Raw genomic sequence first — 14,835 nt, forward strand, 5'->3', positions numbered from 1 at the left:
AGAGGTGGGCCCATCAACTGACTGCGTTACAGGCAGAAAAAAAGTTGAGCGGACCAATTTAGCGAGGGAGTGTACCAACAGTCTCTCCTGTGAGGCCGATCCTTCCATATTAGATGACAACATTTTACTGATCTTAAAAGGAGACATTCATAAGAAAATTCAAGACATTTCTTAGAAAAACTGCACTTAACTTTCCCGCCGCAGGGTTTTCTGTGGTAAACCAACAGACCCAATTCTTCACCCTTTACGGTGGGTTCCGTTAAACCTTCAGGAGCTGGGGATCCTCAGGAAACCCACCATCCTGGACCTGTAACAGCACCTCCGCCAGTAAAACTTTATGGCCTTACTACCAAAAAGTACTGGATCATGGGATCCAGCTCTTTAAAAAGAGAAGCATTTACAGGCAAAACCTCTTTTCTTCAGATACAAGGTCCGGGTACCATTCAGTTTGGCCAGAAGAGACACTTTGAATAGATCCAGTTAGCATGGCTAGCCCCAGCATGGATTGCTCCAGTGGAGCTCAGCACAGCACATCTTTACTCACGACCAACACCTTAGACACTGGCGAAAAAAGAAAGGTACTCCCAGTAGTAAGAGGGGTTATATAGGGAGGGCACTTTTTGTCTTAGGGCGTGTCAGTGTCCATCACCTGAAGGTGGCCTATAACCCACATAGTAACTATTATGGTGCCCCATGATGTACGATAGGAAAAAAAATTGTTGCTCTACATAAAAATAGACTAGGCTATAAGAAGATTGCTAAGACCCTGAAACTGAGCTGCAGCATGGTGGCCAAGACCATACAGCGGTTTAACAGGACAGGATCTCGACATGGTCGACCAAAGAGGTTGAGTGCACATGCTCAACGTCATACTAGAGGTTGTCTTTGGGAAATAGTTGTATGGGTGCTGCCAGCATTGCTGCAGTGGTTGAAGGGGTGGGGGGGGGGGTTAGCCTGTCAGTTCTCAGGCCATACTCCACACATTGCATCAAATTGGTCTGCATGGCTGTCGTCCCAGAAGGAAGCCTCTTCTAAAGATGATGCTCAAGAAAGCCTGAAAAAAGTTTGCTGAAGACAAGCAGATTGAGGACTTGGATTACTGGAACCATGTCCTGTGGTCTGATGAGACCAAGATAAACTTATTTGGTTCAGATGGTGTCAAGCATGTGTGGCGGCAACCAGGTGAGGAGTACAAAAACAACTGTGTCTTGCCTACACAGTCAAGCATGGTGGTGGGAGTGTCATGTCAAGCTGCATGAGTGCTTCCATCACTGGGGAGCTACAGTTCATTGAGGGAACCATGAATGCCAACATGTACTGTGACACACTGAAGCAGAACATGATCCCCCTCCCTCTGGAGACCGGGTCGCAGGGTAGTATTCCAACATAACCCCAAAACACACCTCTAAGACGACCACTGCCTTGCTAAGGAAGCTAAGGGTAAAAGTGATGGACTGGCCAAGCATGTCCCCAGACCTAAACCCTATTGAGCATCTGTGGGGCATCCTCAAACAGAAGATGGAGGCGTGCAAGGTCTCTAACATCCACCAATTCCTAGATGTCATCATGGAGGAGTGGAAGAGGACTCCAGTGGCAAGCTGTGAAGCTCTGGTGAACTCCATGCCCAAGAGGGTTAAGGCAGTGCTGGAAAAAAAATAGTGGCCAAACAAAATATTGACACTTTCGTCCAATTTCGATATTTTCAATTAGGGGTGTACCCACTTTTGTTGCCAGCGGTTTAGACATTAATGGCTGTGTGCAGAGTTATTTTGAGGGGACAGAAAATTGACACTGTTGTACAAGTCTGCACACTCACTTACTTTACATTGTAGCAAACTGTTATTTCTTCAGTGTGGTCACATGAAAAGATATAATAAAATATTTACAAAAATGTGTGGGGTGTACTCACTTTTGTGAGATACTGCACTTCATTTTTTTCCTCAAATTTCTATAAACAATACCACATAATGACAACGTGATAGAAGTTTGTTTGGAAACCTTTGCAAATTTATAAAAAAAGAAAAAAAAAAAATCACATGCACATAAGCATTCACAGCCTTTGTTCAATACTTTGGTGAAGCACCTTTGGCACCAACTACAACCTCAAGTCTTTTTGAGTATGATGCTATAACCTTTGCACACCTATTTTTGGGCAGTTTCTCCCATTCTTCTATACAGGACCTCTCACGATCCATCAGGTTGTCTGTGCACAGTCAGTCATTTTCAGTTCTCTCCACAGAAGTTTTATTGGGTTTAAGTCTGGGCTCTGGCTGGGCCACTCAAGGACATTCACAGATTTGTCCCATAGCCACTGCTTTGTTATCTTGACTATGTGCCCAGGGCCGTTGTCCTGTTGAAAAATTAACCCTCACCCCAGTCTGAGGTCCAGAGCTCTCTGGAGCAGGTTTTTATCAATGATGTCTCGGTACATTGCTGCATTCAACTTTCCTTCAATCCTGACTAGTCTCCCAGTTCCTGCCGCTGAAAAACCATCTCCACAGCATGATGCTGCTACCACCATGCTTCACGGTAGGGATGGTATTGGCCAGGTGATGAGTGATGCCTGGTTTCCTCCAGACATGACACTTGCCATTAAGGCCAAAGAGTTCAATCTTTGTTTTATCAGCCTAGAGAATTTTGTTTCTCACAGTCAGAGTCCTTCAGGTGCCTTTTGGCAAACTCCAGGCAGGCTTGTCACCTGCCTTTTAATGAGGAGTGGCTTCCGTCTGGCCACTCTACCATATAGGTCTGATTGGTGGAGTGCTGCAGAGATGGTTGTTCTTCTGGAAGGTTCTCCACAGAGAAACACTGGATCGCTGTTAGAGTACCCATTGGGTTCTTAGTCACCTCCCTGACTAAGGCCCTTCTCCCCCAAACTCAGTTTGGCCAGGTGGCCCGCTCTAGGAAGAGTCCTGGCGATTCCAAACTTCCTCCATTTACAGATGAAGGATATTGGGCTCATTGGGACTTTCGATGCTGCAAATTTTTCTGTACCCCTCCCCAGATCTGTGCCTCGATACAATCCTGTCTTGGAGGTCTGCAAACAATTCCTTGGACTGCGCGGCTTGGTTTGTGCTCTGACATGCACTGTTAACTGTGGGACCTTATATAGACAGGTGTGTGTTCCTTTCCAAATCATATACAATTAACTGAATTTATCATAGGTGGTCTCCAATCAAATTGTAGAAACATCTCAAGGATGATCAGTGGAAACAGGATGTTAAATTTTGAGGAGATTTTCACTGCAGCCTCTATACACGCCCAAATGTGTGATGTCAATATCATGGGACCTGGCTATCTCTGAGAAGAAGTAAATATTCTCTTCAGCATAAAAAAGACAACTGAGCATGTGCAGGTTGGCTACTCTGCCTGTGTTAGCTGGCTTTCCCCAGATAAACTATGCAGGAGGGAAGGATTTGTGCATACAGGATAAAACAGCCTTTTTACACAATGCAGAGGATTAACCCCATAAGTTCCACAGTGAGTATAAGAAGCATGCTATGCTGCATATACAGACAGATTTTACTGTTGTGGGTTTAGGAACACTGTAACACGTCTGTTTGAATAGCAGATTAATCAGTGGAAAGAACAGGACATACCTTTTTTAACTGTGAAAACTGTAGCAATTCATTTCTTAGAGACTGATTAAGGTCTTTCTCTTTTTGAAGCTCTGCTTGAAGTGATCCATGTTGCTCTTTTTCTGATTGCAGTTCATCCCCTAAACTGGAACTATTAAAGGAAAAACAAAAATCAGACAGAAGAGTTGTTTTAATGCATAGAATGCATTAAAGTGAATGTAAACCGACTCTCATCCTTTCTAAACTACTGCCATAGTGGTTATCTATAAGGATATACATTTCTCCTGCATGTATCCTAACCTGTTAAATGTATCCCCCTCTGTCTGTTATGAGACCCAAACAACTGCAGATTCTGTGGGTGAGTCTGTTGTCCGGAGCTCAGTGGGTGGATTGTGATGTCAGTAGACTCCCCGTCCACCTCTACACTCCCCTTATCAACATGCATTTTGTATTTCTTGCACTGAACTTCTGCTATGATCACTAACATCAAGCCAAAACCCAGAAGCGTCACCATCAGACTTGTGCCCAATCATGCTGAGGTGTGGGCCAGCCAATCCTGGGAGAGCTGGAGAAGAAAGGAGGAGGGGATCTGAAGTACACAAAATGTCTCTCTCAGGCTCATGCATGAGATATGTAAATCACCTGTCACTCACAGGAAGGGGAACAACTCCTATTTCTCTGTCTGTTTTTATCTCACTGAGAAAAGATAAGAGGACTGATCAGAGCTGGATTAACTCTTCGTGGCAAAACTGGGCACAGGTGACATGAAATCCTATACTGTACAATGTGCAAGCCTTAATTAACAAAAAGTTTTTTCAGGTTTACATCCACTTTAAGGTTAAATACCTTGAGCCCTTAGAACCTCTTTAATAAAATTCAGTAGAAAAAAAAAAAAGATTTTTGTGCTCGCTCTAATATATCTTTTTCTGAAGGCTTCATGGCAACATACAGATGGTTGAAGCTCCTCCCCCCTTCAGACCACAGGACCAAACATAACTCTATAAAAGATTAAGCCCTAGCCCATGCTCACCTTCTATTTTTGTCCTCGAGACTTACAGGATCTAATCTACTGGCCTCTACCTTCAGCTGAATTATGACTCCTCCATTCAAGTTCATGCTCTCATTCTTATGTCCTTAGTCTTAGGCAGCTAAATGTGCCAATAAGATAAGGAGTTGTTTGTCTGTGAATTTTTTTTCTTCTAGCAGCATTAGTCCTCCTACTGGGAAGCGTTGGGTATGTGGGAAGCGTTGGGTATGTGGCAAGCAGTCGCTTCCTGATAAGTTGGTTTGGATACCACCTCCTCAGTGTCTTTACTTAGCACTTATTGAGTCTTTTATTGCAGCCATGAAACATGCTATTCAATGGGAAGAGCAGATGCAGACTCCCAGTAAAAAGGTTAAACATGATATACTTACCTGCTCTGTGCAATGGTTTTGCACAAAGCATCCTCAAACCACCTCCTCAGATTCGCCATGGATGCTTTGGGCTCCTCCTCTTCTTTCTGTGCCACCATAGAAAGGTGATACTCGTGCGGGCCAGCTGTGTGGTTCAGCCCTGACCCCCAGCTCCTTCATAACTGCATTTAACTGACAGCAGCAGGAGCCAATGGCTCCCACTGCTCTCACTGAGTCCAGTCAGGAATCACAGTGCTGGATTAAGATCAGGCTCAGGTAAGTTATTTAGGAAGGGCTGGGGGGGAGCTGCACATTGAAGGTTTTTTACTTTATTGTAGAGAATACATTAAGGTAAAAAAAAAAAAAAAAAAAAAAACCTTTAACCACTTTAAAGCCCTTCTTAACCCTGGAAAAAAAAAATGGATCATGTCCATTTAAAGCATTTTATACAGTACACAGTGCTTGTGCTGTGTCATTTGGCCTCCTGTAACACCTGGCTGATCCTGACAGTTTCTACCCTCCCCTCTGTAAACTGACCACGGTTCATCATGGCTGCTGAGCCCTGACACTGTGGTCAGTTTACGTGCCTCTGTCATTCGCAGCCCCCCTGTCCCCCTATGTGCTCCTGCTTCCTCCGCCCCCCCTTCCCTCCCTGCCTGCCCCCTATGCTCCTGCTGCTCTCATAACTGTTAAAAAAAAAAACTTTATATAAGCCCCTCTGTGTCCCCCTGTGCTTCATTTAAAAAAAAAGCCTCCTTTACCGGATTTCACAGCAGTTCCCCACAATCATATAACCGACCGGCTCTCTCTCTCCTTCTCACGTCATGGCTGACATCAGTGGGGGAATCTCGGCCCGCCCACTGTATCTGTGATCCGGGCAGAGGAGAGAGCCGGCCGGTGACATGATTGCAAGGAACTGCTGTGAGATGTAAAGGAGGCATTTTTGTAATAAAACACACAGATGGGAGCACTTGTTATTAGGAGACAGAGGGGCTTATATAAAGTTATAAGTGGGTTAACAACCACTTTAAGGATTTATTTCTAGAACAGTGGAAAAGAGTTGATGAAAGGCCAGTATTCCACAAAAGGCTTTCCAAGCTGTACCCACTTTTGGAGGCAAGATACATTCCAGGATGGCAGATTTTATTTGCAAAAATGTCCTGGATAACGAATCCTGAGGGCTGAATAAAACTATTCGGGATAATATGCAGATGATGGGGCACTCCAGAAGTGGGCTTGTTTGCATCTCCAAGAAATGCAAAGCTGCCCGGTTCTTCTCTTGCTATGCATGCAAAAAAGACACTGGGACTAAACAGTCAATTTGTTTTTCTGGTATATTTCATCATTATCAAACTCTGGAGATATTTTCAGAGAAAAATAGAATATATAATTTGAGTGTTCAAAAATAAATCTCTTTGGCCTCTTACACACAGGGGTCTAGCTGCTGTGAATGTAATTATGGAATTTTAGTGCACCCAGGAGGCACAGGGACAGCGCCCAGCCCTGCCACCTGCAACCTGCCAAAGCCTATGGCAGACTGAAATATACTGGGGTTATATAGGGCTTAATTGCTGTCAGAGATGAATGCCTTAATTCTTGATCATTATTATTAGTATTCTGGGCATTGGTCCCTGTTTGTATATGTCCTAAATGTGAGTAGATTTTTTTCTGTAATTGCAGTGTCTTTAAAGGGATAAAACATGTGGAAACGTGAATTTATTGCAGGGCCTGCGTGCTTTTTTTTTTTGCCTTGAAATACACTTACGCCTTTTATGAACCCTCTTCCACTCCTCTAGAACTAAATCCTTAAACTGGTTGTTAACCCACTTATACAACTTTATATAAGCCCCTCTGTGTCCTAATAACAATTGCTCCTGTTTGCTACAATTACATTACCATTAGTGGACAATGTGGGTGAAATTTGATAAAGTAGTATCACCTGATTCCTTAGGTTAACAAATGTGTTTGTTATATTCCATTTAGCAACTGGGATGTAAGGTTTGTCAATAAAATTCCATTTATTATAAGCCATAATTTTTTTATGCCTCTTACCAGCGACTGTCCAGTTTTTGAAGCTGCTGCTGTAAGGAATCATGTTTGGCATCAAACTCGTTTTTCATTTTAACACAGTTTTCCTCAGCTGTTTGTCTTGCTTTTTCAGAATTTTTAAATCTGGCAATGATACACAAATGCAATAAATATATTTAATGGATCGGAAACAAACATGCATGACTTTCCTGAATACTGACAGGACACACAAAGAGCCCCATACTCTAGTATCTCCTAATTCGCTATGCTCCTAATTTTGCCATTCGAATGTAGAACAGGAAATAAACTACTGTATATGTACATTATGCATTTTACATGCAACCAATAACACAACTAGCACTAGGGCAGGAGTGCTCAAACGGTGGTCCGCAGAGCCCAATGATGAGGCCCATGAGCCCCTTTGTCTGGGATGGTGGGTTGGCAAGCCCAGATTGTGGGTTGCTGACCTACCATCCCAGAACATCAGAGGCAAACGGGTTACAGAGGGAGCAGGAGCCACGTAAGCCGCCTCTATAGCGCCGGCTCCTGTCCCAGGCAAAGTGCATTTGTTATCACTCCACCTGGGACAGGAACATTTCTAACAGCCAGGGATGCCAGCAGAGACTGAAAGATAAAAGGTCAGTTTATTAAACATCACAATTTAGCAATGGGCATATTAAGTACTAAACATCATGGCTTTGCAATGGGCAAAAAAAAAAAAGGGTTATTAGGCTGCACCTGTGGCTTAACTGCGGGTTAGCTGCACTGAGCCAAAGACTTCTATTATATCATATGGGTTGGTGTGCTTTCTGAAATTGCACCAAAACTCCTGAATGCAGGAGTTTTGTTGCGCTTTCAGAAAGTGCACCACACCTGCAAGATATAATATAAGTCTATGGCAAAGCAAAGCTTAGGGTAAACCACAGTACATCACTGTGAAAGCAGCACCCCTTTCACACACAGGGTTCGCCCATCAGTTTTCGTTCCTTTTGTGATTAAACAGTGGGTAAACATCGAATGGGGATCAGTCCCAAGGAAAATTATCCTGATTGTTGTTTAACCACTTGACCTCCAGAAGCTTTTACCCCCTTTCTGACCAGAGCACTTTCTGCAATTTAGCACTGCGCTGCTTTAATGGGTAGTTGCACAGTCATGCATCATTGTGAATTAAAATTTGCATCCTTTTTTTCCCCACAAATAGCGCCTTTTTTTGGTGGTATTTGGTCACCATTGGGATTTTTTTTGTTTTGCGATACAAATGGAAAAAAGACCGAAAATTTAAAAAAAAAAAAAAAAAAAAAAAAAAGACACTTTCTACTTTTTGTTATAAAAAATATCCAATAAACTGAATTTTTGTCATACATTTAGGCGAAAATGCATTCAGCTACAGTGCCTTGCGAAAGTATTCGGCCCCCTTGAACTTTTCAACCTTTTGCCACATTTCAGGCTTCAAACAAAGATATAAAATTTTTATTTTTTGTGAAGAATCACCAACAAGTGGGACACAATTGTGAAGTGGAACGAAATCTATTGGATTTTTGAAACTTTTTTAACTAATAAAAAAATGTAAAGTGGGGCGTGCAAAATTATTCGGCCCCCTTGCGTTAATACTTTGTAGAGCCACCTTTTGCTGCGATTACAGCTGCAAGTCGCTTGGGGTATGTCTCTATCAGTTTTGCACATCGAGAGACTGAAATTCTTGCCCATTCTTCCTTGCAAAACAGCTCAAGCTCAGTGAGGTTGGATGGAGAGCGTTTGTGAAAAGCAGTTTTCAGCTCTTTCCACAGATTGTCGATTGGATTCAGGTCTGGACTTTGACTTGACCATTCTAACACCTGGATACGTTTATTTGTGAACCATTCCTTTGTAGATTTTGCTGTATGTTTGGGATCATTGTCTTGTTGGAAGATAAATCTCCGTCCCAGTTTCAGGTCTTTTGCAGACTCCAACAGGTTTTCATCCAGAATGGTCCTGTATTTGGCTGCATCCATCTTCCCCTCAATTTTAACCATCTTCCCTGTCCCTGCTGAAGAAAAGCAGGCCCAAACCATGATGCTGCCACCACCATGTTTGACAGTGGGGATGGTGTGTTGAGGGTGATGAGCTGTGTTGCTTTTACGCCAAACATATCGTTTTGCATTGTGGGCAAAAAGTTTGATTTTGGTTTCATCTGACCAGAGCACCTTCTTCCACATGTTTGGTGTGTCTCCCAGGTGGCTTGTGGCAAACTTTAGACAAGACTTTTTATGGATATCTTTGAGAAATGGCTTCCTTCTTGCCACTCTTCCATAAAGGCCAGATTTGTGCAGTGTACGACTGATTGTTGTCCTATGGACAGACTCTCCCACCTCAGCTGTAGTTCTCTGCAGTTCATCCAGAGTGATCATGGGCCTCTTGGCTGCATCTCTGATCAGTCTTCTCCTTGTCTGAGCTGAAAGTTTAGAGGGACGACCAGGTCTTGGTAGATTTGCAGTGGTCTGATACTCCTTCCATTTCAAAATGATCGCTTGCACAGTGCTCCTTGGGATGTTTAAAGCTTGGGAAATCTTTTTGTATCCAAATCCAGCTTTAAACTTCTCCACAACAGTATTACGGACCTGCCTGGTGTGTTCCTTGGTCTTCATGATGCTCTCTGCGCTTTCAACAGAACCCTGAGACTATCACAGAGCAGGTGCATTTATACAGAGACTTGATTACACACAGGTGGATTCTATTTATCAACATCAGTCATTTAGGACAACATTGGATCATTCAGAGATCCTCGCTGAACTTCTGGAGTGAGTTTGCTGCACTGAAAGTAAAGGGGCTGAATAATTTTGCACGCACCACTTTTCAGTTTTTTATTTGCTAAAAAAGTTTAAAATGATCCAATAGATTTCGTTCCACTTCAAAATTGTGTCTCACTTGTTGGTGATTCTTCACAAAAAATTAAAATTTTATATCTTTATGTTTGAAGCCTGAAATGTGGCAAAAGGTTGAAAAGTTCAAGGGGGCCGAATACTTTTACAAGGCACTGTACATGTCTTGGGTAAAAAAAAAAAAAAAAAAAGAAAATTCAATAAGCGTATATATTTATTGGTTTGCGCAAAAGTTATATTGTCTACAAACTATGGTATTATTTACTGGAATTTACACCGCTTTTAGTTTATGACTGCCTATCTAATTTCTTGAGGTGCTAAAATGGCAGGGAAAGTAGACAGCCCAAGGAATTTGCATAGAGGCATGTTGAGCCATCTTTTTTGTTACAAATGCCCAAAAAAAAAATTTTTTTACACAAAGTTGTCAATGAAATGATCTATTGCCCACATGCCATTGATATATGGAATTGCACCCCAAAATGTGGGAGACTTTTTGGTAGCCTAGTCACGTACAGGTGAGGAAAACCAATCACCACCTTCAGGATTTCAAAGGGAGTAAATTGCTTATTTCACTTCCTGCTTATCAGTTTCAGAGGCCCTGAAATGTCAAGATAGCACAACCCCCCCCCCCAAATTACCCCTTTTCGGAAAGTAGACACCCCTAATTATTTGCTAAGAGGCATGTTGAGTATTTTGCAGATCTTAGCTCTTGAAATAGGTATCTAAAAATTATCCAAGTACAAGTGGTACCTCATTTCTAATAAGGGTGACACCAAGTCCCAAACAATCTTACCGCTGCTCCCTATGTAGTCTGGGAAGTTGGAGGGCCCCACTGCTATCTTTAACCCTTGTAAATCAGGAAAGTGCATGTATAGCCTGTTGCCCTGTCACAGAGCTTATACATTCTGACCCCCCTTATCTGGCACACTTGCTGGGGAGAAACGGATTGAAAACAATGTGGCCATAAAACCTAATCAGGGACTCATCTACGCAGACATCTGGTTAGGGGATATACAAGGGTGCAAATTTTTGGTTGAAGTGGGTTACGAGGGGTCGAATATTGTCTAGCTGATCATATCCGGTGTCACCCTGAGGACAACAGAGTTCATTGTCATTGAAGTGCATAAACGGCAATATTTGCTCGCATCTAGCCCTGGCAGCAGAGAACATGGGCATATGACGAATTGGGTCAGTGGACAAATATGACTGAAACTCATTCTTTTTATTAATGCCCATGTTGAGGGATAGGCCCAGAAAGGTCTTAAATTTGGGGAACATGATGGGTTTCTATGCAAATTGTCTGGCAAGGGTCAAATTCGGGTTTGCGGAGATAACTTGCTCTCATCCACAATAGATCAGTACAGATCTTCTGTGAAAAAGCGCTTAAAAAAAAAAACAAACAAAAAAAACACAAGGAGCGTTAAATGTGCCGTTGCCATACATGAGGATATATTAGGCTGCTGGTGCTCGCCAGTTCACCAGAGAAGGTAGAGCGGCACTAGTACAGGCACTTTGCTGCATAAGAGAATTATGCGACTAGCACCTCAGCAACAGAGGAACGGGATCAAGTACACCTGACTTTAGCAGGGAACTCTACTCTGTTGTCAGACCAATCAACAGGTTTGAATACTGAGCCTGATGCTGACAGTAAGGACTCCCCATCGCTTATCTGTAATGCTCAGTATCCTGTAGGCCTCTTCACTAGTGTACCTTTCGTTTGACATTTTGGCCAATAAATTTATAGGTACCTAGTGTGACCCACAGGTAAAAAAAAAAGCATCTGGTTGTCAAGGACTGTTTGAACCACTACAAAAAATTAACTGCTAGTACTAGCAGAGATCAGGCCTGACTCTGCTAACGTTGCAGTTTTGTGTACTTTGTATCGGAAGTGACAGTGATCTACCGATATTGCACTTGTTTGGGGGGGTGCGGAGGAGCAAAATACAGGTGCCTGCAGGTGTCGGGGCTGACCCTGGTAACACCACATTTTTGGGAACACTATACTAATAGGGATGCTAGTATAAATCTGATCAGATCAAAGATATTGATCCGTTCAGACTATGCTAGTAATGAAGGTATATAGTGTGTGTGTGTTCTAATGTTACTGGAAATCAAAAGCTTAAAATTTATTAGCGAATATGTGGAGGGCAATACGACGCTGTCTGGGATTGATGCTGGCGCTAACTGCCTTCACCCATGACACTAATACAGTGATCAGAAAAATGATCTGTACACTGTACTAATGACAATGTGACAGTGAGTGAAAGCGTTAACTGAGGGCGATCAGGGGGTTAAAACTTCATTAGAGAATATGTGCCGGGACCCTAACGCTATATAAGACTGATACTAACTGGCGTCACCCGTGACACTAATATAGTGATCAGAAAAAGATCTGTACACTGTATTGACACTGACAGGGAGTGAAATGGTTAACTGGAGGTGATCAGGGGGTTAAAACTTTATTAAGGAATATATGGCAGGTACCCTGAACCTATCTGGGACTGACGCTAATGCTATTCGGCATCAGGTGGTTACATTTGCCTCTCGTTCCTTGTGTCAGCGTAGTGCTTTACTCGCGGTAGATGCTCTCTCATCTCATGCTGGAACCGAAAAGGGCTCCAGGAGAGAAGATTGCATAATTTCCTGTGCCTGTGTTTACAATACACAGGCACAAGATGTTCTGCCATTCGTCAGAACCAATCAGCGGGTCCAGGCCATAAATCATTGGCCTGGACCTGATGACTGATCACTGTGGGGATGGCAGGCGGGGCGCAAATCACAATCAAGTATGTGATTTTGCACAGCTGGGCCGCCCTGCTGCAGTATAAATACATGGGGTGGTCCGGAAGTAGTTAAAAATTTTCATTATGTTATTCAAAATCAAAAATGTAGAATTCTGAACCGTTTAACTGTGTCCCATGACCGCTTACCAAATCACTTAACTGGCCTCACTCTTCAAAAGCTACAAAATACTTTAAGGGTACTTCTGATAATAGTATATCATTTTGGATCGTGAGCCTATGGATTTACATTCACAACTATCCAGTCTTATTGAATCAGCTGATCAGCTCTCTTGCTTTAACCTTTGTCACAATCACTGGGGTTGATTTAATAAAACTGGAGAGTGCAAAATCAGGGGCAAAGCTTAACCACTTGGCCGCTGGGCACTTAAATCCCCTTCCTACCCAGACCAATTTACAGCTTTCGGTGCTCTCACACTTTGAAAGGCAATTAATTTAGTCATGCAACACTGTACCCCAATTTTTTGTCTTTTTTCACACAAATAGAGCTTTTTTTTGGTGGTATTTTAAAAAAGACTGAAAGTTCGGTTAAAAAAATATATATATTTTAAAATTAATTGCAGAGTATTGGCAGATTATTGCAGTGTTGCAGAGTATTGCACAGTGCTGCAGAGTATTGGCAGTGTATTGCACAGTGTTGCAGAGTATTGGCAGACCTTCAGGCAACACAAACAAACATCTGAGCAGTCATCTTCAAATAGATTTTGACTGCTCTCACTACATCCAAAGAATGTAGTGACTTTTCTTCCTTAGAACAGGGTTCTGTAAAAAATGAAGATAAAACAATATCCTGGTTTAGGTAAAAACCTGAAACCACCTTTGGCAGAAAGATAGGGTGAGGACACAATACTACTCCATCCCTGTGAATGATTAAATATGGCTCTTCACAAGAAAGAGCCGCCAACTCTGATACCCTTCTTGCAGAAGAAAAATTAGCTTCCTCGTCAAAAGGACCAAAGGAACGTATTGTATTGGCTCAAAAGGCTGTTTCTGTAATGCCGACAGACCTAAATGCAATTCCCAAGGGTTCAGGGGTGCTCTAACTGGTGGATTAAGCCACGTTACACCCCAAATAAAGCTTCGGACCAAAGAATGCAAAGCAAGCGGACGTTGAAGCAATACCAATAAGGCAGAGACCTAGCCCTTGATAGTACTCAAGGCCAGTTTCATCTCTAACCCCATTTGCAGAAAGGTAAGAATTCTACCTATGACATACTTTCTAGGATGCCAACCCCTGGATTTACACTAGGAAACATATGCCTTTCAGACTATAATAAATGACTCAGGAAGCTGGCCTTTTTAGATTAATTAAAGTAGATAGCAGGTCTTGACATCTTTACTATTTCTGTATAACAAGATCTTCTGGGCCACAAGAACTACCGACTTCCTTTCCCGCTTGATCCTGCGAAGAAGTCGAGGTAGCAGCAAAATAGGAGGAAATGCATAAATCAGTGAGAACTGGTTCCACGGGGGTCACCAACGCATCTGTTCTGCATGCAAGTGGCTCCCTTGTTCTTGACACAAAGTTTTCAACTTTGTTGTTGAACCTGGATGCAAACAGATCTATGTCCAGGGTCCCCAATCTTTGGCATATAGCCAGGAAGATGTCGGGGGAAGGGACCATTCCCCCGGAAACAACTGCTGGCAACTCAAGTAGTCCGCCTGCCAGTTCTCCACACCTGGAATGAAGATTGCCGATATGCACGGTACATGCTTTTCTGCCCAGGTTAGGATATGGTTTACCTCTCCCTGGGCTGCCTGACTTCTGGTGCCCCCTTGGTGATTGATATAAGCCACTGCTGTGGCATTGTTGGATTGAAACCTGACCAGAGAATTCTGCAACCTGAATGTAGGTCTAGCTAGGTACCGTGCTGAAATTTTTAGAATGTTAATGGGAAAGGCCCTTTTGGTTCTGGACCATTTCCCCTGGCCAGATGCCTCTTTCAGGACTGCTCCCCAACCTGAAAGCCTGGCATCTGTTGTTACCTTCCAGTAAGAAGGATTTCCCTTTCTGAAGATTCTCGGATATCCTCCAGCAACTGAGGCTCTGGTGCACTTTTGGCAACAAACGCATTGGAAAATCTAGTGCCTGGACCTTCTTGTTCCAGGCTCATAGGATACTGTTTTGCAGAAGCCTCGAATGAAATTGAGCATAGGGAACTGCTTTGAATGAAG

General features: G+C 42.9%; 1 protein-coding gene across 4 annotated transcripts in view; it reads right to left on the reverse strand.

Moving 5' to 3' along the window:
• RUFY1 (RUN and FYVE domain containing 1) overlaps positions 1 to 14,835 on the reverse strand; it is a 341,668-nt gene that overhangs the window by 38,028 nt on the left and 288,805 nt on the right. For all 4 annotated transcript variants that reach the window (XM_077473522.1, XM_077473519.1, XM_077473520.1 and 1 more), the window contains 2 exons: positions 7,026 to 7,145; positions 3,600 to 3,729 (listed from right to left, as the gene is read on the reverse strand). In XM_077473522.1, the coding sequence (XP_077329648.1) occupies positions 3,600 to 3,729; positions 7,026 to 7,145 (250 nt within the window). The remainder of the gene's footprint in view (positions 1 to 3,599; positions 3,730 to 7,025; positions 7,146 to 14,835) is intronic.

Source organism: Lithobates pipiens, unplaced genomic scaffold (assembly GCF_037356315.1).
Source record: "Lithobates pipiens isolate NorthernLeopardFrog02 unplaced genomic scaffold, aLitPip1_a1.2 Scaffold_8, whole genome shotgun sequence".
NCBI lineage: Eukaryota > Metazoa > Chordata > Amphibia > Anura > Ranidae > Lithobates > Lithobates pipiens.